At 39.3% G+C, this 22,546-nt stretch overlaps 1 protein-coding gene across 6 annotated transcripts in view; it reads left to right on the top strand.

Annotated features, from left to right (window-relative positions):
* The window catches only part of LOC119979117 (TBC1 domain family member 22B-like), a 355,807-nt gene that overhangs the window by 137,701 nt on the left and 195,560 nt on the right, over positions 1–22,546 (top strand). For all 6 annotated transcript variants that reach the window (XM_038821122.1, XM_038821126.1, XM_038821121.1 and 3 more), the window contains 2 exons: positions 8,078–8,206; positions 8,689–8,754. In XM_038821122.1, coding sequence (XP_038677050.1) covers positions 8,078–8,206; positions 8,689–8,754 — 195 coding nt within the window. The remainder of the gene's footprint in view (positions 1–8,077; positions 8,207–8,688; positions 8,755–22,546) is intronic.

The following is a 22,546-nucleotide window of genomic DNA, read 5'->3' as shown; positions in this document are numbered from 1 at the left end:
TAAAAATAAAATACTCCAGGTGTATGAAATCTGTGACAAAAATAAAATAATGTAAGAGCATAGAGATCAGCCAACATTTGTAGACCGTTTGGGAAAGTCCACTTAATCATAGCTGATAGATGGAATGGACAATATAATCAGTAAAAGGAGAAAAATAAAAAAAGTGTTGCCAGATGATCATCTAATTCTACAGAAGCATTGAAGAAATTAGATATTAAAGAAGCAAAGGACTTTTTCGTATCTTAGAAAGATGGAAAAGAAGAGAATGATAGAAAGCTTTGGTTAGATGTTAAGCTAAATATATAGTTTTAGGAAATGAAATAGACTCTGCTGACCCACCAGCTCTCAAAGGAGAGAATATGTCAACAGGAAGCAGTGTTTGGATCGAAGATTGCACCTTCCCTCAATCTCCATAGTTTTGGATTCAGGGGAGATCATCCATCTGAACAGCGTTACTGAGATGAGTGAGTTAGGGAAGAGAGGTATGTGGGGAGGCTGCACACTTTTCTTTTTGATCTGATAAAGGTTGTGTACCTGAAACAAATTTTTCTCATGATGAAGAGGCTCTCAAAGTGTCAGAGAATTCTTGGGAGAAGTAAGAAGTAAAACTGAGTGCATAATGTACGTACCTATAAACCATATCGTTAAGCTAATGGTACTCATCTTGAGTCTTTCATCCATAATAAAGTTTTTAATTTAAAAATGGGTGAGCTCTGATGGTTAAAAATGTGTATTTGGGTTTCTCTTCAAATGATAACGGTCCCTAACTATGTTCTAACACTATATATAAATGTATATATTACCAGACAGAAAACCTGGTAGAGAACACCTGATATTGTTCAGCACTGCTGGGCTCCTGGTAACGATTTGGCCTTTAATTGAATAAAATCTTATGTTGATTAAATTGCTCCCACAAACAGCATTCAGCGAGAGACCTGAAAGCTCTGTGTCTCCTTATGTTTACTTAACACAATATTGTCAGTCAAATCCCATTGGAAGGAGACCTGTGCAGATATAAAAGGGCAAAATCTAGCTTTTCGATTTTTATTTTTAATTGGGGGTAGTAGCTCACGATACTCATGGGTATTTGATGTTCTTAAATCTTCAAGCGATTCCCTGTTTTAAAATTTGAGTGTCATTGACTGTAGGCCTATAATCTGTGCTGTTAGCAACATGTAAGTCTATTTAGGCTATTAACTTTAAAAGAACCCTCTCCTCCCTGAGAGGAAAAAGCACTGCTCGCAGTTGTGGAATCGAGATGTGGGTATTTCAGACAGCATATGCCACGCTGTTTATCCCAGTGCACTGATATATTCAAGCCTATCGAATTACTTATGGAGACTGATGACTTCTTGACCTTTATTTGATAGATTGATGTCTGTGAATATGGCACTTATTTGTAATATTTAATGAAGGTGATTATAGTAGCTGAAGAGGCAGTCAGCTATATTTCATTAATGCATTTATCTTTTAAAATGAAATTACTGGAATGACAGATTGACATGATAATCCTAATCACAATCTGTTTGGTCATTTAGTTAATTTGCAGATACTTCTATGCTGTAAATGCTATTCAGTTCTGAGTTTGTCCTGTTTTGTGTAAATTTAAGGACAGACCTGATAGAGCAATCATGGTGGAGGTTTTGTACCAGTGCATTTGTCCTTACACACATGAAGACACTCCTTTCCAATGTGAGATTGGCCTTTTTAATTTGCACTGCTGGATTTGGTGGCGGTTAAAATCTATGGAAGCAATGGACTGTGCTAGGATTGCAAAACGCGATTGTAGCACATCATTAGACTTTTAAATGGTGTGTAATTTATTTTCTCCATTGAAGACAGTAGGAAAGAAAATTGGGGTGCTGATTCGCTATGAATAGGCTTGGTTTTACCGGCTCGGTCCAATTTCATTCTCAACCTGCTCAGGGTATGCTGTCATAGTTGTTTGAATTAACTAACTGGATTCATGTTTGTGATCCATGGGAGGTATTATGCAGGTGTTTTAGCAGATTCATTTTGAATTCCGTAGTAAGTTTTTGAACAAAACATTTAATGACTGGATAGAAGAACTTGGTTTATGATACTGCTGACTAAAATATTGTTTTGTGTGTACATAATTGAACAATCCTGATATGATCTTTTGTATACAGCCAAGATATATCACTGCCATTTTGCGATGTTGGAGTCTATTTACATCACTGTTGATTAGCAGTGAAATATTTTAGTCACTAATTCAGAGTTTTCATCTCCTACTTGAAGATGACAATTGTATGCATTGTATTTTTATAGTGTTTTTGTTGGTCCTGAATTATGTATTTTGTATGAACATCAGAATTAAGTGGAAAGATCGGTTCGCTTTCATGCCTTTGCTCAGACGTTGCTCAAGTTTGAAGCTTGACTTAACTTGTATCATTCCTTAAAATACAATACGGTAAGCACTGTTCAGGTGATTGGCAAAAGAAACTAAAGCGACATGAGGGAAATGTAATTTGCAGAACGAGTGATTAGTATCTGGAATGCACTGCCTAGGATTGTCGTGGGAGAGGGTTCAGTCGTGGTAGAAAGCACCTAAAAAGAGAAAAATTGCAATGTTGTGGAGAAAGGACAGGGGAGTGGGACAATCTGTGTTTCCCTTGCAAAGTACTGGCACAAACACGACAGATTGAATGGCATTCTGTGCTGGAACTATTTTATGCTTTCTACATAAGCTTATTTACGAGCAGGAAAACTATTTTTTTTTATTTGCAGCTATTTTCAGTAAATTCTTGAATGCAGAGCAGTTCCTGGAAGTTGTGGAGACATGAGTTCTCATGGAGCATCTATTTTGAGATGCAATATCGAAAAGACAAAGAGAGGAAGTCTAGGAGTTTCAAAGCAAAAGTGACAAAGAGTCGCTCAATGTTGGAGGGATTGAGAGAGGTTTGGCAGGAAATAAATGTTGCTTCGTCTGAAAACAAATGGATTCTGAGATGATAGAAATTTTCAAGTCAAAACAATGGATGATCAGCAACTCATTTTTAAAACTTGGAAAATTAAACATTTCAGTTTAGAAATATTAGTAACTTAAATTTATACTTCAAACACAGCCTCATTATTATCTGCCTGATTTTTAATCCTCGGTGTATTGGTGCTTTCAAAAATCGGTCTGGTCCAAGAGTTTTGGTTTTTCATTTTAATGTTCTCTTGTTTCTTTATTTTGAATATTTTCTTTACATTGTAGCACTGATGACAGAAATTGACTTAAAGGACCTTCTGAGCCCCATCACCAAACATCAGAAATTAGTTTGTTGAATAGCTGATGACTGAGTAGTTGAAACTGAAAGCCCTGATATTAAGTGTACAGATATTATACCAGCTGCCTTAATTCGAATTATCTAATTTTGAAAGAGGTTCTGATGGCGACACTCTTATTTGAAACTTTATTTTTAGTAAGGACCTGATTAAATAGATGAATTAGATTCTGATAATTCAGCCTCGGGGAAGAATTCTTTAACTTCACTGTTAATGGTCCTTTTCTTAGTGGAAATCCATTGAGAGTACTCAAACTCATTTCTAGTGTCAGTCATAGTAACAGTAATATTGAGGTCCCAAAGGTGGACAAACAATGTTTCAACAATCTGTGCCTTTTAGTTCTCATCATTTCCTCCTGCTTCCTTTGTTGTTTTTCAATGCTAAAAATGGATAATCTGCTGGTATTGAATATAGATTAGAAAGTACCTGACACTGTTACATGAATGAACTGCCTGGGATATGACTATACACTAAATTGTATATATCTTATGGTTTCAACTCTATTGTGAATGTTTTTATTTGAATGTATTTAGCCTAAATACACAGATCATAAATGAAACTATCAATGGTAAAGTTAGTAACTAGATAGTGCTACTTGATGGTACCGCAGCATTTCGGGGTACCACAGCATCTCGTTTTTCTGTTCCAATGTTCGACTTAAGGTTTTCGGAATTCTTTTGCACAACTTCCAAATTTTGTTAGTGTTGTACAAAAAATAATTGTACTATTTCCAGACAAGTAGCACATTTGGAGTGAGATTTGACTTCAGTGAAAGAAAATGATAGCAAATCAGCAATCTGATTTTCTTTTCCATTGAAGTGAATGGTACAGGGAATAATAGACAAGAGCTCCAAGAAGGCTGCCCAATATGGAGCCTAGCTGGTGGACCAAATGGCTGACTCCTAAATTTTTTTGTTGCTCCTGAGGTGTTACAGTGTTCACATTCAAGTGGTACCCAGTGCTAAATGTGATATTTTGTATTTAGATGAGCAAGAAGCACATAAAAGTAGATTAGCACAGAGATGAAGTAAAGTCTGTGATACAAAGGACGTTTGCCTTTGTAACAATCCAAATAATGAATATAAGTGGATAATTTCCATTTATAATGAAAAAGTAAGATAAGATAGACAAACAGAAGAGCTGTGGTATATGTATGTGTCTAAGGGATTACTTGATATTGGGACTCATTAGCAGAATGGCTCAGATAACAGGAGTGATGTAGTGCTACGCATGGTGCTTGACAAACAGTCAACAAAATGGTGCATCAGAGATGGCTCTCAGAAAGCTCAATGTACTGGATTGGTCTTCTGAGAACCAACATAGACTCGATGGGCTGAATAGACTCCTATGTCACTATGACCCTGAATACTCACAAGACTTGGCAATTCAGAAAACACAGCGGCTGGAATTCTCCGGTTGTCGGGATTCACTTTTCCCGCTTGCAGCGCACTCCCACCAGAGGGTTTTGCTGCAGCGTGGGGTGGTGGTTTCAATGGGAAATCCCATTGACGGGTGGCGACAGGATGGCACATGGGCGAGAAACACTCGGCAGGGGGACGGAGAATCTCTTTTCTCCCCCCCCACACCCACCCTCCCTCATGTTTTTAGTACAAAAAAATCAGAAGACAACTACTTTTGCTGGAGTTTAATAACTGCTTTGATTAATAAAGCACTTTTATCACAGAAACAAGTTTCTAGTTGCTAGGGTGTAATCTGACAACAAAAAGACCAAACTTTATAAAGGGCGTGATAGACTGAAAGATAGGTGGAGTGATAAGAGTTTAGAGAAGGAACTTCAGAGCATGAAGCATGGAGGTTAAAGGCATTGCTGATCATGACCGTTAAAGGAAAGTAAAATGCACCAGTGTTCTAAGTCCAAGAATGGGTGATGATGGTGGTAGGCCACTGGAGGTTGTTAGAGTGATAGTGAGGGGAAAGGCTATGAAGAGATTTAAAGACAAGAAATTAGGCTTTTAAATTTTATGTTGGGAACTGACCTGCAAGAAGTAGGTGATGGGTAAGCGGCACCTGATGCAGTATAGCAGTGTTGGGCAATCTAGGCTAGTGAGTGGGCCGAATGAGTGGCCCTCCTTCATCTCAGTGGGCCGAAAGATTGAAATTGGGTATATTTACTAAACCCTTGAATACATTTAATACATGCTGAATATTTCATAATTTCACAGAATCATAGAATCTCTACAGCGAAGATTCGGCCCATCAAATCTGCACCTGCCCTTGGGAAGAGCACCCTACTGAAAGATATCTGCTTTATTATTCAAATATTAATAGAACTGTCATCAACCTCAATTGATGGAAACAAAATACATAATTTTGCTTGATTGGATGCAGAGGGACTGCATGGCTCTAACAATGTTGTGTGCAATAAGCGTGCAACTTACTTCACTTTGCCCTTGCTTTACATGCATATCACTTCAGTTATACTGGTAGGGAAAAAAGCTACGCGGATGGAAAGCAGTCCAATATGGCAACTCTATATGTAGGAAACAGCCAACAAATTGTCTCCTGGGATACACTCAGAACCCTGATGGGCTGCATGTGGCCCTCGGGCCGCAGGTTTCCACCACTCTATATAGGCTAGAAGCACCAGCACTTTGGATGCCGTGAAGTTTACAGAAGGCGGAGTTGGCCTGGAGAGAATTGCAACTGTTGAGGCTGGAGATGACATATACACGAATGAGAGTGGAATAGGCAGAGTTATGGCATCAGAACATTGGCTTAGTGTCTGTAAGTATGTTGAGATTGAAAATAGTCTGTTTCCACTGACTGAGTGGCTGCATTGAAAATGTAATTAGGCGATGAGTGGGCAGCACGGTAGCACAGTGGTTAGCACAGTTGCTTCACAGCTTCAGGGTCCCAGATTCGATTCCTGGCTTGGGTCACTGTCCGTGCGGAGTCTGAATGTTCTCCCCACGTCTGCGTAGGTTTCCTCCGGGTGCTCTGGTTTCCTCCCACAGTCCAAAGATGGGCAGGTTAGGTGGATTGGCCATGCTAAATTGCCCTTAGTTTCCAAAATGGTTAGGTGGCGTTACTGGTTTACGGGGATATGGTGGAGGTGTGACCTGGGTAGGGTTCTCTTTCCAGGGGCTGGTGCAGAGACTCGATGGGCCGAATGGCCTCCTTCACTGTAAATTCTATGATGCGAGTGCAAAATTTACGCCCGGGTCCAAAGACATTGAATTACAGTTTTCCAAATGTTATTGGAAGCTTTTGTGACTTATCTATATCTGGATGCTGGGCATAGAGTCCGAAAATACAGTGGCAGTGGAGCGCGGAGGGCTACTGGTAGTGGGATTGAGGTAAAGAGGTTGTAGAGAAGTAGAGCTGGCTATCATAAACACACATGTGGAAGTCTTTGAGTGACGTAGCAAAACTTGAGCTTGCAACTGTGAAGTGAAACCATATCCAAAAATATTCTGGGTATAAATGGGTAGGTAAGAGTGAAATCAAAGGGGCAGCACGTGGCATAGTGGTTAGCATTGCTGCCTACGGTGCTGAGGACCCGGGTTTGAATCCCGGCCCTGGGTCACTGTCCGTGCAGAGTTTGCACATTCTCCACATGTCTGCGTGAGTTTCACCCCCACAGTCCAAAGATGTGCAAGGTAGGTGAATTAGCCACGCTAAAGTGCCCCTTAACTGGGGAAAAAAAATAATTGGGTACACTAAATATATTTTTTAAAAAAGTGAAATCAAGTGGGAGCAGTAGAATCGAGCTGGGCAATAGAAGAGAAAGCATTGGAGGAGCATTGTGTTCAACCAAAGGGTGAAGAGAGGATAAGGAAAATAAAAGCACTACAGCCACAGCCTGTCATTGATGCCTTTTGATTTGTGCTATTTCAGTGCTGAGCAGGGCTGAAACCTAAGGAGAGCCATGGGAAAGGTGGACGGTAATTTGGGAAGTGCCAATAAAGTAGAGAATTTTGGAAAGGCAGGGGAAATAGTTTGCAATTACAAGAGTGGCTCAAGGTGCAGTTTCTGAGGAGGGAGATGACCATGTTTTGTAAAGGAAGGAGACTATCCTTGAAGCGAAGATTTATAATGTCAGCCATTAGTTGGGTTTTTAGTTCTGGGAATAAAGTCAAGGGATCGGGAAATAAATCTAATAGAAAAGATAAGTTTGAAGAGAGTATCTGGGAAAGAAACTGGACATAGTTGTAAATTCCGAGCTATGGTAGTGTCTATCTGGGAAGGTTTGACATCAGGCATTTGAATGGATGCTCCCAACAATTGTTGGATGTGTAGGGACAGGAGGGAGGTTTAAGGAGATGGCTAATAACTGCTAAAGGACGATAGTGCTTATTTTGCTTTTCCAAGTTGATCCTATAGCAAGAGTATGATATTCAGTAGTACCTGATGGTTGATGGAGAAACCAAATAGTGTCATATAGACTCATATCTTGGACACGAAGGAACAAAGGTTAAAACAAAATGTTTTGATTGTTGGTGCAATCTGTTAATATGCTTCCTGTAAGTACCTGTTTCTTGGAGAAAATTTAATTGGCCTCAAAAACCACTATCCGGTTATGAAAAACTTTAATGTCAGGACTGAAATGTATCATTCCCTTAATCTCACTCCTTTGTATTGTATTCTGCTGCCACACAAAGAAATGTTGATGTTTTTGTGTATTTGGACTCTTTCTCTTTGAGAGTGTTGTGGAACACTGGAAGGCCTCACAGACTGATAACCTGATGGGCCACATTTTTCATTCTGTTCTATTCCCTTGTATTGTATTTTCATCATCACATAATCTTTCTGTGTTTTTTCATAGGGTTATCTACCTGCAAATATGGAGAGAAGAGAAATCACTCTACAGCGAAAGCGGGAAGAGTATTTTGGATTCATTGAACAATATTATGATTCCAGAAATGAAGAACATCACCAGGATACATATCGGCAGGTATTAAATGCAGTTTAAAATTTACCTATCAGTGAACAAATAATTCCCATAGTGCACTCATGCCAGCCAAGTAGTGTTTGTTTTGTATTATTGGTGTTTTCTTATCAATTTATTTTTAAACTAACAGTCCTGTTTGATCACTGAATAGAACATTATAAGGGAGCTGGATTAACGTCTGTAGAAGTGACTCTTATTAACTTGCATTGTTTTCAGTGATATTCTTATTTCAGCTGTTAGTTTTGCACCCTTATATACATATAGTCCCTCACAGCATTGTGTTCCGTGATTTCATAAGCAATTCTCTGGATGTCACCCAATTTTAAATGAGTGAATTTTACACGTCGTCAGAAAAAAATTAAAAGATATTCAGAGATCTCTATTAGGAGAACATACTTGTGCACGGAAATTGCTTCAACAGTAAGTAAATTAATCTTCATGTTAAACTGCTTTTGAAGTAATCTTACTTTTCCTTGTGTTCATAGATTCACATTGACATTCCCAGAACTAATCCCCTCATTCCTCTCTTTCAACAACCTTCTGTTCAAGAGGTGAGCAAACAATATGCACTTCCTAGTAATATTGCTTTATAATATTGTATATAATATCAATACGGATTAAAATATCAGTTTTGATGCTGGTTGCACATTGAGGTTCTTTTTATTATTTTGGAAGCCAGATAGTCCCGCCTCATTATGCATTGTACTTTTAATGAAGCAGTGTAAAGCATGTTTATAATATAGAGAATTGGAAAAGCTTTTCATAGAAGACTCTTTTCTTTGCTGCCTGTTTTGGGATCAAGTGGTACTTGTTGCTTTCGTGTTAATGTTTTGGAAAAAGAAATGTGTGTACCTGCGCTTTTCTATGCTTACCTTACACAAGGGTGTTCATTTGCTGAGAAAATTCTAATACCGAACTCCACAAGCACACTGTACATTTGCTGTTTCATCTGCATGGAGATCTACGCAAATAGTTTGCTTAGTCTTGACAAGCCGTGTTTGCCCCAATATAACCGTATTGTATAGTAAGCAACTGATTAAGTGCCCTAGAAATCAGTGCATGCCCTGACATACATCAAAAAACATTGTGTTTATTATCTGAGATGTTTCTGTCCTCTTCCAACTAATAATTGTAAATAATTATGGCTAGTCGAAATGACTGTTGAATTCTATGCTTTGCTTTATTTTGGACCTTAAGAGTATGAATGCACTTGCATTGCCATGGTTATACACAGTGCTATGACAAGTTGATCAACAACAAACCAAGTGAACCATAATAGTTTAATGATCCTAATGTGTACCATACTTTCAACTTTAAGAGGGAGGAATGTTCCAAAGTTTTCAGCTGTTGTCTATTTAATACTTTGCTCTGTCCAAAGGATTATATTGGATATATGGCATAATAACAGGTCATTTGGTCCAACCAGTCTCTGCCCACGTTTATGTTCCACTTGTTCTCTTCGCTTCTCCCTTGTGCTTGGCTACCTTCCTGTTAAAACATCTATGTTATTCGTTTCAACCCACTCCCTGGGGAGCAGGTTTCACATTCTCACTATTCTTTGGGTAAATAAATTGGTTCTGAGTTTCCTACTGGATTTCTTGGTGATTATTTGAGACTGGCCTCTAGTTAGGCTCATCGCCATAAGTGGAAAAATTCTGTCTGTGTCTAGTAATCAAAATCTTAAAACATTTTAAAGACCCGATTGCGTCACTCTGCAGGTCTTTTTTCCAACTGAAAAGAGACCCATCCTGCTCATCGTTTGCTGATATGTATACCTCCTGAATTCAAGTATCGCCTTCATCAATTCTGTTTGCAGGCTCTCTAGTGCCTCTACATCCTTTTGATAATATAGTGATCTGAGATGCGCACAGTACTCTGTGTGGCCTAACCATGTGGGTTTCCTCCAGGTGCTCCAGTTTCCTCCCACAGTCCAGAGACGTGCGGGTTAGGTGGATTGGCCATTCTAAATTGCCCTTAGTGTCCAAAAATGTTAAGTGGGATTACTGGGTTACGGGGATAGGGTGGAGGCGTGGGCTTTAGTAGGGTTCTCTTTGCAAGGGCCGATGCAGACTCAATGGGCCGAATGGCCTCCTTTTGCACTGTAAATTCTATGAACCAAGGTTCAAAACAGGTTTAGTAAAACTTTGCTACTTTTCAATTCTGTCCCTCTAGAATTAAAGCCTAATGCTTGGTTTCCTTTTTTTAAATAGCTTTGCTAACTGTAGATTAAATTTCATTTATTATTTAATTATATGCTGAGATTTCTTTGTCCCTCTACCCCACCGCCACCTCGCACTGTCCAAGTAATGAATGACCTCCTATGTGTTTTAATACATTGTCAGCAAATACTTATGTCTTTATGAATGAATTTGTGTAAGAAAACGGGCAACAGCCGTGAGTAATTTTTTGAAGTTATGCACAAATGAGTTGTTGGTAATAGTCAAATTATTGCTTGCGAATCTTTCATCTTGAAAGACCATTTGCAAAGCTGTTTCGCAGAGCCAGCATAGGTATAACTGACTTAATAGCCTCCTTCTGTGGTAAATCACTCTATTCTATGGAGCAAGGGTAAATCTTGTTATTGCATTTGCTGTTGTCGTTTTAGAACTGACAATCTTCAAACTGCTCTTGTCAACGTTGGCCTCTTAACTGATCTTATAATGTGTCTATTACAGCAATTTGATTTTATTGCCTTGAAAAAATGGACCACTTAAATGCAATGCACTTTGGAAGCAAATTAATATATTGTGCATTACATGGTTTTATGTTCTTATCATCAAAAAACATGTCATCTGCTTCAACAAAAGCAACACCGAGGAAAATCTGCAATGTCTGTGTGTGACTAATCTTCATTGTGCAGGAACTTAGCAATTTTGATTGTGCTGTGTTGTCAGTAAGGGAAAACATCCATTTCAGTCATCTGATTAGGTTTTAACCCGATGTTAGAGAATAGTAGTATGGGTTTTTGAACTTCATTGGCTGTCTGTCCTATGTTCCTGATCATTTAATGAGTTTTATTTTTCTGTGCTTTGTAAGGAATTCCCTTATGGTCTTTGCCAATTAATACAGTTGCTCTGTGCAGTTTTCTTTTGGCTTGAAGCAGTATAATTCAGTTTTCCAGGTCAAATTTATAAACAGTGTTACGGTTGTGGAGGGAGTGTTGATGTTTAAAGAGAGATTTGAACGCCCAGTGGTCAACTGAAATAAATGATGCCGCAACATGGAGTGGCATGGTGGCACCGTGATCAGCCGAGCTGCTTCACAGAGCCAGGGGCCTGGGTTAAACTCCATTACACATTCTCCCCGTTGTCTGTGTGCTGAAACCAGGTGCTCTGGTTTCTTCCCACAGTCCAAAGATATGCAGGTTAGGTGGATTGGCCATGTTAAATTACCCCATCATGTCCAAAGGTTAGGTGGCGTTACCGGGATGGAGAATGGGGGTGGGCCTAGGTAGGGTGCTCTTTCGGAGGCATTTTGGAAGCATAAAATAAAATATTTTATTTTATGCTTCCAATTTTTTACTCTTTCTAGTTGATGTATATTTTTTCTCATTTCAATATTGTTTAATATGCCTGCTTCCAAATTTAACATGAATATTACGTGATATCGTGGTATCTGAATGTTTCACAGAATTCTGCCTATTGTGTACTGTAGCACCAGAGCCTGTAATTTTTCACATGTTCTAAGTTGAACAGTTACAAGCTAAGTATTGTATGATGTTCTCATAATAATAGCTTCTCTCTACATTGCTTAAACAAGGTAGCCCCAACTGCTATTTGCAATAAACTCTGTCCTGCCCCATTAGCCTGAACTTAGTGGAACTGAAAATATCAATGTTCCGCTCGATAACTTTGTGATGGGAAGCTTTAGGAAATGGTAGAACTTTGCATTGTTGAAACAGGATAAAGGTCTGCTGGGTCAAAGTAGTAAAAGACAATTTTAGTACTGATAAATTCCCCTCAAAGTAAGATAAACACATGGAAAGCACTTCTGATTAGGGTAATGGTGTGCATACTTAATGAGATTTATTACTGATTTCCTCAATAAACTGTGTTTTGTAACTGTGACGTGGGAATGCTTGTATCTCATAGCAATACGATTAAAATATGGGGTAACAGTCCAAAGGGGAAAAGAGGATCTTACATTACGACATATATAGTCTTGGATTGGCTTGGGTTAATGTATGCCACTGGCATTATTAGTTTCTGTAACTGTAAGCCGTAGTCTAAAATTATGTCAAATGGAAGAATGAATCATTCAGCAATCTCGAGTCCTGTTGGAATTATAATTTTAATTTATCTTGCACAAACGTCACATAAAAATGCCTTATGGAATAATATATCTAGGTCTACTCAGCAAAGCCATAATTTGTTCCTCTTAATTTAATACCCGTTTAAAAAAATGATTAATTATTGGTGAGCTTTATGGGCGTTCTAGTTAATGGTGTAACGTACTCATCACCCCCCCCCCCCCCCCGTATGCTTTAGAAACTGATCCTGGTTAGTCACATTAAACTCCTAGAAAATATCTCGTGAATTTTACTAAGCTTGATGCATGCTTTGAAGTTATAACTTGGGATTCTTGCTAGATGAGATGAATCTGGCTTCTTCTCTTCCAAATATTAGAAGAACTATGTTGGAAAATACTCAAGACATTGTTTGCTGTCTAGTGAGTAGAACTCATTTTTAGACTTAACCAAATAGACTTTCACTCAAAAATAAATTATTTGCCCTTTGACTAGATTGGAAAACCAACTGCACATTTTTGGTGTTAATGAGGTGACCCAGGCATATAATAATGATGGACCTTTGGGAAATTTAAAGATTTGAAAGTAGTCTGATACTTGTAAACTTTGACATACATTAGTTCCTCAGCCTTCCAATCTGTTGACAAGAGTGCGATGAAATATCACATTGCCTTTAAAAGTGTAATTTTATTTCATAGTTTTTAAGAAATTCAAGAGATTGTACCATGGCTGAATTGTGCATGTGCTGTGCATCTTGTACTTCAATGGAGTGATTCTGTAGCACGATGGGGCTGCTGGTTTCTGTATTAATATCACTAATACTGTTGGATGGATTCAAAGCATCCATATCACACTGGACAACTTCCTATTTGTAACAGGGGTGTGAGGAGTTCCTGCAAATATTGGCATTCATAGTCTGAAATAACACAAGACAATCTACAAGTAATTTTCCCAAAGGTGATGTTTTTCAGCATTATTTTTGGACAACTAAATAGTAAGCAGTGGTCATTGCTATTGATAAATATCTTGTTTGACACACAAGGCATAATTATGTTTATTGTAAGTTGCTAGTAAAGGACCTGGTAGGGAATTTGTGATTGTTAGAATTGTATTCTTTGTATTTTACAATATTGTATTGAGAAATATCTCATGTCATTGACTTATTCATTATTGTGGAGTGTCCTCTTATGTGAGGGGCATTTATTAATTTTTCTGTCATCATTGACCTATTACAAATATTAACATTTCCTTGGGGAACCTCCTGCACTACCATCTAAAAGATGGAGTCACATGTGGGGCGGCATGGTGGCACAGTGGCTAGCACTACTGCCTCACAGGACCAGGGACCTGGGTTCAATTCCGGCCTCGGGTGACTGTGTGGAGTTTGCACTTTCTCCCCGTGTCTGCGAGGGTTTCCTCTGGGTGCTTTGTTTTCCTCCCACAGTCCAAAGATGTACAGATTAGGTGGATTGGCCATGCTAAATTGCGTTAAGTGTTCAAAAGGTTAGGTGGAGTTATTGGGATAGGATGGAGGCATGGACTTAAGTAGGGTGCTCTTTCCAAGCTCCGATGCAGCCTGGACAGGTCGAATGGTTTCCTTCTAGACTAAATTCTATGATTCTATGTAAACACATCAACAATTGCATCCTTTGGCAACTGCATTGTTCAACCAATTGCACTGTTAAAGACAGGTGATGATCTTTGGCTCAGCCTCCAAAAGAGCATAAATGGACACACCTGGAACAGTTGAGAGCGGGGAAGCAGTAGGAGGTAGTTACTGTGTTCTTGCTTAAGGTAAAATAAAAGCTTCAGACTTATTCCTTCTCGTATACTATTATTGGAATTGATGTTTTGAAATAAATTTCATGTACCAATTTTTTTTTTCCAATGAAGGGACAATTTAGCGTGGCCAATTCAGCTACCCTGCACATCTTTGGGTTGTGGGGGTGAGACACACAGACAAGGGGAGAAGGTGAAAATTCCTCACTGACATGACCCGGGGCCAGGATCGAATCCGGGTCCTCCGCGTTGTGAGGCAGCAGTGCTTATCACTCTTCCACTGTGCCACCCACATTATTTTTTGGAATTGATATCAAAAACCAAAAGAAAAACAGTCTTATGTATAGCACGTAAATAACATGCTATAATAATATTTGGAGTACATAATTTTCAGGGAATTGTGTTGTAGCCCATGAGTGACTTGGCTCAAATGAATGAAAACCTGATGGACTGACAGTTCCCAATATTGAGGGCCGTGGGCTCATTTCACAACATTGAATGACGGACATTCCCTTGATTCTGGAATACAATTGTTTAATGTGAATTGCAAACACATGTCTAACAACGTAAAACTAATCCACTATGTTTAATAATCAGCTTGGTATTAATGAGTACTTCATAAAACTCTTGACGTATCTGGTGTGTATCGGTACTGCTGGTACTTGCTGTTTACATGGGGTCAAAACAAGACTCCCAATGCAGCTGGTTGGATTGGTGTTGACTGTTATTGGGTCACCCCAACTCGTTGGTCTGGGAGGGGGGGTGCGGATGAAGTGTTGGGGATGCCCAGAAAAGCAGTGATTCATGTTATTTTTGTCAGGGGCCGAACTTAGTTTTGATGACCCTCCTCTGTGATGAATGCAACTAATAAGAGAGGCATACTTTTTCCTAAAATGGCAATCACGGTCATGTGTATGTCATAGAACACTGATTTTCAGTAAGGTCCACTGGTGGGCCCCTTACAAAGTAACATTGAACCAATTATTTTAGTTAATGGTAAGCTTGGGCTACCAAACCCAGAATCTCAGATTTAGGCTCTATAATAGCCACGTTAACCTAATTTTCCCCTGTGAAAATTGTGCCTACTATACACAATATTTACCGTGGCTCCTGGAGGGGGTTGGTGGGAGGAGCTTACGTAGTAATGTCTACCCGGTGTCCTGACAACCTGACTTTCAACCATGCGTGCATGCATTGGCAATGAAAGCAGTTAGGATTTTTGTAAATATTTTCAAATCATCATTAGTTTGCACATTCTTGATGGTCAGCAAGACTTTGTGGTCGCTGGATTAATGATATATTTTGTAAATCTGTTTGCTTAACTGCATAGTAGAAAACTATTGTATTGGCATGTCTTTCACATCTTCAGAAATTGTTGCTATACAATGCAGAAATGGTATCTGGTAGTGTGATCATGGTATGAAAGTGCCTATTAAAAGTACATTGCAATGAAAAGACAAATTAGGGATTCTAGTTTTGGCATCTCCTGAAACTAAATTTCAAAACCAGGAATTATTTTGAAACTAAATTTCAGAACCAGGAATTGTTTTAATGCATAAAACAATAGTGTTTTTTTTCTGTTTTAATTTGTTAAACATGTGTAAATGAAATACTCTGCATTTTTCGAAGACTAAACAAGGTACTGCAATCACAGATAGGTACGGAAAATTAGTTAATTTTAAAGGTGTTTTTATAAAAAGTTGTAAAAGGTAGTCGAGTATTGGTTTTTAAACAATGAGTAATCAAACTTCATCTTACGAAAATTTAGCAGGTTTAATGACATAAATATGGTATTGTTGGATTGTCAGGGCAGCTTGAGAAATTAATTATGAATGATTATGAATAACAGCTTTTAATGAATTCCCTTTAAAGGAGTTGGTATTCAGCCAGTTAAATTGTTAATTGCAGCTAAGTTTACACTAAACACTTTGGTTTGTTGAATTGTTTGATAGTGATAATTTATCAATTGGAGAATGAATGGAAACAAATGCAGTCAATAAGCGGGTTAAAGGGCTTTTGGCTCGCTCATCTTCGTATTTTAAAATAATGTGCGAATTATAATACCGTAATAATGATCGTTAAGGCAAATTCTTTGCAGGGAGCTGATTAAAGCAGCAACTAAATGAGATGGTGCTTGGCTATTTGACCTGTAAAACAAAGATCCTATTTTCCGATGGTATTGAAGGCGAAACTGACGCTATTCGGTGTGTTTAATCTCCTGAAACTGACCAAAACTTCTGGAGTCTGCACATGCGCGGAATAATGAGAAAGTCCAAGAGTTTCAGTCAGTCAGCAGCACCAGCGCACCAAGTTCACAATTCCTGCTAAACACTTGCATTGGCCCTAATTTGATATTTTATGGAAAGTCAAATTCCTTCATGATAAAACAAATGCCACATTTTTCCTCTTTATTTTTTAGACAGCTTGTCTTTATTTAAGCTACAGTTATGATCCAATCATAACCATTTCTCCATCTGAAACTTTCAATCAGAAGTGCTCTTAACTTCAAGGTTTGTTGTCTGGACATTTTCATGTGATTTGCCGCTTACCTGCATGCTGACACCACTGAGGCTGCATGACAAGATATTCCCTTGATTTGGCGTCAGATTTAAATTGGCATCAAGAAAAGGGAAAGCCAGAGAAACTGCCAGATCTCTGAACAGCTATCTTTGAGGTCAATGACGATTGTCCCTGCTGACCGTGAAAACTGGGCCAATGTATCTTTTATACCTCAGTTGAATTTGCTTTAATTTCTGCTGTACTGTGTTTTTGTGAAAATTATTTTGAAGAAAATAATTTACAATCTCACTGCATTATTGTTATTGGGAAAGGACTGTAACCAGTGTGAAGTATGATCTTCAGAGAGCAAAAATGGTGGATGGTTTGTTCCTTCATTTGAGCTGCTGCACAGATCCTGTCGCAACCTTGAAGTTGGGAGATTTTAGTGTACAGTTGCTATTGAATTCTTAAGAAAATCATAAATGTTCCTGACCTTTTAGTTTAACAAAACTTCAGATCCCAGATGTACATTGGTAATAATCAACATTAAGTTGTTTGAGAGTAACAAGTGTCAACTTGGTATAATCAGTAATTCCACCAGCTGCAGGATGACTATTTCATATGCACAAAAAATAAACATTTCCTAATTTGATCGAATCTTAAATGGTCTGCAGTGACGTGCGTGATGTTTCAAAATACATTTTGACTCTACTTGGTTTCCATATCCAAACTCTGAAATCTATCCATATAATGTTTTCACATTTATTTTTATTCTTTCAAGTGATGTGGGCATTGCCCATTCCTAACTGCCCTTTGAGAAGGTGGTGGTGAGCTACCTGTTGAACCGCTGTGGTCCATGAGATGTCGGGTTCCACAATAGTATGAGGATGGGAGTTCCAAAATTTTGACTCGCCGACAATGAAGGGGCAAATTATTGCCAAGTCAGAATGGTGTGTGGCTTTAATGGAAAGCATGAAGGTTGTGTTGTTCACAACCAGGCATGAGGAGAGAATTCTATCACACTCTTGTCTTGTGCCTTGTAGATAGTAGTCTGGCTTTGGGGAGTCAGGAGATGAGTTACTCTCTGCATAATTCCCAGCTTCTGACCTGGTTTTGTAGCTGCTGTGTTTATATGGCTGGTTCAGTTCAGTTTCTGCTTAACTGTACCCCCAGTGGGGACTTAAAGATGGTAAAGACATTGAACGCCAAAGGGAAACGATTGGATTCTTTCCTATTGGAGATGGTATTGCTCTGGTACTTGTGCAGTGTGAATGTAACTTGCCACTAGTCAGCCAAGCCTGAATGTTATCCAGATCTTTCTGCATATGTGCACGGACTGCTTCAGTATCTGAGGCATTGCAAATGATGCTAAGCATTGTGGGATCATCAGTGAACAACCCCATTTTTGACCTTATGATGGACGGAAGGTAATTGATGAAAGTGTTGAAGATGATTTGCTGCACGAGATTACCCTGAGGAACTCGGAACTCCAGCAGTGATAGCCTGGGACTGACCTCCAACAGCCAGAGATATCTTTCTTTATGCCAGGTATGACTCCAATGAGTGGAGAGTTTTCCCCTGATTCCTATTTACTCCAGTTCTTTTTTAGCATGTGCAGTAATCACCAAGTGAGGCAATAGCTTCAGCAGTGGCTAAATGGAGCTCTCTGAGCCACTGAATTTTGTCAGGGGTCAGTCTTCAGTGGTTTAAGTCAGTGATTGGTGTGCGCCACAGCAACAGTCCGGGTTCCCTGCAAGATATTTGGCATAAAACCTTGGCCAGTGTGGAACTGGTTGAGGCGTGCCAGTGCTGGCATGGAAGGTTGAAGCCAGTGGGGCCAGGCTGTGGGATCTTTGATGAGGAAAAGTCTTTTAATTAAGGTGTGTAGGTTCCATTCCAGCTGCCTTAGGGCCCTGTGTTATTCCTTGGTACGGTGGCCTTAGCAGTACAAACTGGCATGTTGGGAGGCGAGCAGCAGATGTATTGGTAAAGTCCTTGTCCAGCAGCAGGCTTGGTTTGATGTAAACCTCCCTCCTTATGAAAAGGGGTGGCAAGACCTGAGTTCTAAAGCATCGGCACCCCATGAAGAGCCAGCATTTTGCTGAGGAGCCTGTTTCATATTTTAATCTTTGCTGTAGTTTCACTTGAGTTCTTTGATGCCACACTTGGTCAAATGGCCAAATGCGGCCTTCATGTCACGGGAGTTCATTCTCACCTCATGCTTTTTTATTCCCTTTTTGGAATAAGGCTGTACTAAAGTCAGGAGCTGAGTGGCCTTGATGGACCCCAAACTGAGCATCATTGCACAAGTTATTGCTCAGTAAGTGCCGCACGATAGCATTGTCACTGACCCCTTCCATCACTTTGTTGATGTAGACTTGAACTCTGGAAGTACCAATAGGTTTGAGTTGGAGTAAACCATGGCAGGTTTGAGTTCTATGAAGGGGTGCTCTGGGCACATCCATGCAGGGGGTGATTCAATTAGGAACATTCCAGACCCTGCAGAAAACCAGTTAACCACAAGTGAATGTAAAAAGCCACCATCTTTCTTTATTGCTTATATAGCAATGGCTTTTACCTTTCAGCCATTCTGGGTAGTCAATAGCAGTTCATCATATGACCAAAACAGGCTTCTGACACTGAAATCCTTTATTATCTTAAGACCCCACAAGACATGGGTAGTCTGCAAAGATGCCACTGTAGAATTTCAGCTGCAGACTAACACAGTAACATGGAATCCTTTTTAGACTTGGAGGCAGCTGTAACTTAAAACATGTCATCCATCCTGATTCCAAATTCAAGTCCACCTGTAAAGAAATGGACCCCCAATATGAAATCTGCAAGTGCCTAACTTTATGACCTGCTGAGCTCAATCGACTCTTCGATAGTGGCCTGCAATAATCTTGATATCTGACTCTAGCTATTTGAACTCCTCTAAACTATAATCCCTTCTTTTCCAGGCCTGCAATTGACTGTTCTCCTACAATAATCCAGACATGTGAACTAGGAACTATTTTGTGTACAGGTTGTAAAAGTGCCCTATTAGCTGTATTCTTCAGTGTGGATATAATCCTCTTCATTTGAACCCACAAAAGCTTGATGCTGTTATTTTAATTGGCCATACACTCCGGGGGGTAAGCACACCTATCAAAACTGCCTCTCGAAAAACCACACGGATTACAGACAGTGAGGAAAAGTGAACAACGGTTTCAGTCCTCCTAATTGTGTCTGTGGTGATGGAATTAAGTTAGTAGTGCTTGCTTTTGAAAAATGTGGTGTATGGATATACGTAAATGTGGAAGTTGGGGCATAGATCTGTCGGTTCATTACTTCGTGGGTGTTCCGTTTTCTTTATTATACAATAGTGATTCCTAACTGGGATTGTAACAGAAGACTTTAAAAGATGGGAGAATAAGTGGTAGCATGTCACGGGTGCTGAAGAAGAGAATTCCAGTGGATGGACTCGAAATGGCCGAAGGTTCTGTCACCAATCATGGGGCAGGGAGTAAGGTGGTGCACACATAACGTAATCTTTCTTTGCTTTTGAAGTGGCTTACAGAACTTGAGGATCTGATATCCTTTTTACTGGAAGGATAGGGAATCTCAGAAAAAGATTACTTTCCACTGATTTGTTTAATTAAGGGGCACTTTAGCATGGCCAATCCACCTACTCTGCACGTTTTGGGGTGAGACCCATGCAGACACAGGGAGGATGTGCAAACTCCACATGTACAGTAACCCGGGGCTGGGATTGAACCCGGGTCCTTGGTGCCATGAGGCAGCAGTGCTAACCACTGCACCACCGTGCCACCCTTACGTTTCACTGATGGTGGCATGAGTTTCCGCTTACTTGATTTCATATTGTGAACATTGCTTCAGATCTAAGGTCACTAACCAATTTCATTTGGCTCAAGAATTGGTATGCATCATGAAAATCAAATCAGGAATATTATTTCTACTATATAAATGGGGTAGCATAGTGGTTAGCACCGTTGCTTCACAGCACCAGGGTCCCGGGTTCGATTCCCACCTTGGGTCACTGTCTGTGTGGAGTCTGCACGTTCTCCCTGTGTCTGCATGGGTTTCCTCCGAGCACTCTGGTTTCCTCCCGCAAGTCCCGAAAGATGTGCTGTTAGGTAATTTTGACATTCTGAATTCTCCCTCCGTGTACCCGAACAGGCACTGGAGTGTGGCGACTAGGGGATTATCACAGTAACTGCATTGCAGTGTTAATGTAAACCTACTTGTGACACTAATGAAGATTATTATTGTTATTATGTTTAGACTGCCCAAGTTGTTGGAGTTTAGAAATGATGGACTGTGAGAAGTGGATGTATGCTTAATGAATTTGTACAAAGTTCCTGTTGTCTTAAAGAAGGTGCTGACACATTTACGCTGTTAAAATTATTAATACAGTACACCTGCAAAGATAGACTGCAAAACATCATCCGTGAACTTTCAACATTCCTCTACTAGTTACGTCAACTGTATTTTCTTTTCTTTTCCTCTTGCAAAGAACAATTTAGAAACTTTGTTAGCAAACTGTTCCCTATGGTGCAAAGACTCACTCAACCAGGCGATAGCTACTCTGTTCACTGGGATGGAACTCTGATGTTGGGTTGTATATCACCCATTTCAATACTGCTTGGTGTGTATTTCACAATTGGCTTCCAATTTACAGCACATTTAAGGTTGTCAATGGAGCAATCCTTACACGTACAATAAAATATTACTTCCTAGATTGAACCGCAGCAGGGAATATTGATTTTAGCAGATTGGATTGGACAATTTTGCAGTATGTTCCCCTATGATTAATTTTGGTTGTTTGACATGATCTAATTGTGTGTTGGTGATGAAAATCAAGAATAGAGAGGGGTTATAATATGCTATAGCCTTTTCATCTGTTGTGCAGGCCTATAGGTTTTGTAGAGGGAAGCATTGATAGTGTTAGGTATGTGGCTTTCCCAAAACCCATTATACTCACGGTACTCGGTGTACAAAGGATGCATTCGTTTATCTAGATTTTCTGGTCTCTGGTGGATACATGAGGAAATTAGGAGGAAGAAGTTAAAGGATAAAAGGTGATTTCCCAGTGACAAAGCACCATGATGGAACAGTGCATGATGTGTATGGTCATATTGGTGGAAAAAATAACAAGTACTACAATGTTATATTTTTAAAACCAGACCCATCTGGATAATATTTTTACCCTTGTACGTCCACAATTCATGCAAGCATGAATTGATCAGTCTGTAATGCTTATTATTTTTTCCTTTGCATGATAAGCATGTTTTGGCACAAAAGCTTTAAATGCTCCTGCAAGATGTGCCTAAAATTAAACTAGTCTGAAATGAGTGACATTTAATGCAAATATGTTTAAACTGAAGTGATTGTAGGTGCATTCATGTTTCGCTATGAACTTTATACTGCATTATTACTGCATTGAAGCAACTGAACATCAATCTTTTTGGAAGGAAAATGTTTTGTTTAAGTCATCCCATTTTTGAGATTGAATTTATCTGCATTTGGAATGAACTCTCTCGTGTCCATGAATTTTGAACAAACAAAAAAACAAATTTACTATGCAAGTTCAGAAAGATTAATCTTACATTCTAATATTCAGGGTACATATGATGTACCTGTGAATTTAAAAAAAAAAAAATTTTTTTTTTTTTTTAAGAGGATCCAATTCTTTTTTTCCAATTAAGGGGCAATTTAGTGTGGCCAATCCACCTACCCTGCACATCTTTGGGTTGTGGAGGCGAAACCCACGCAAACATGGGGAGAATGTACAAACTCCACACAGGCAGTGACCCATA

This window comes from Scyliorhinus canicula, chromosome 15 (genome assembly GCF_902713615.1).
Source record: "Scyliorhinus canicula chromosome 15, sScyCan1.1, whole genome shotgun sequence".
NCBI lineage: Eukaryota > Metazoa > Chordata > Chondrichthyes > Carcharhiniformes > Scyliorhinidae > Scyliorhinus > Scyliorhinus canicula.
This window is presented reverse-complemented; position numbering and strand designations above follow the sequence as displayed.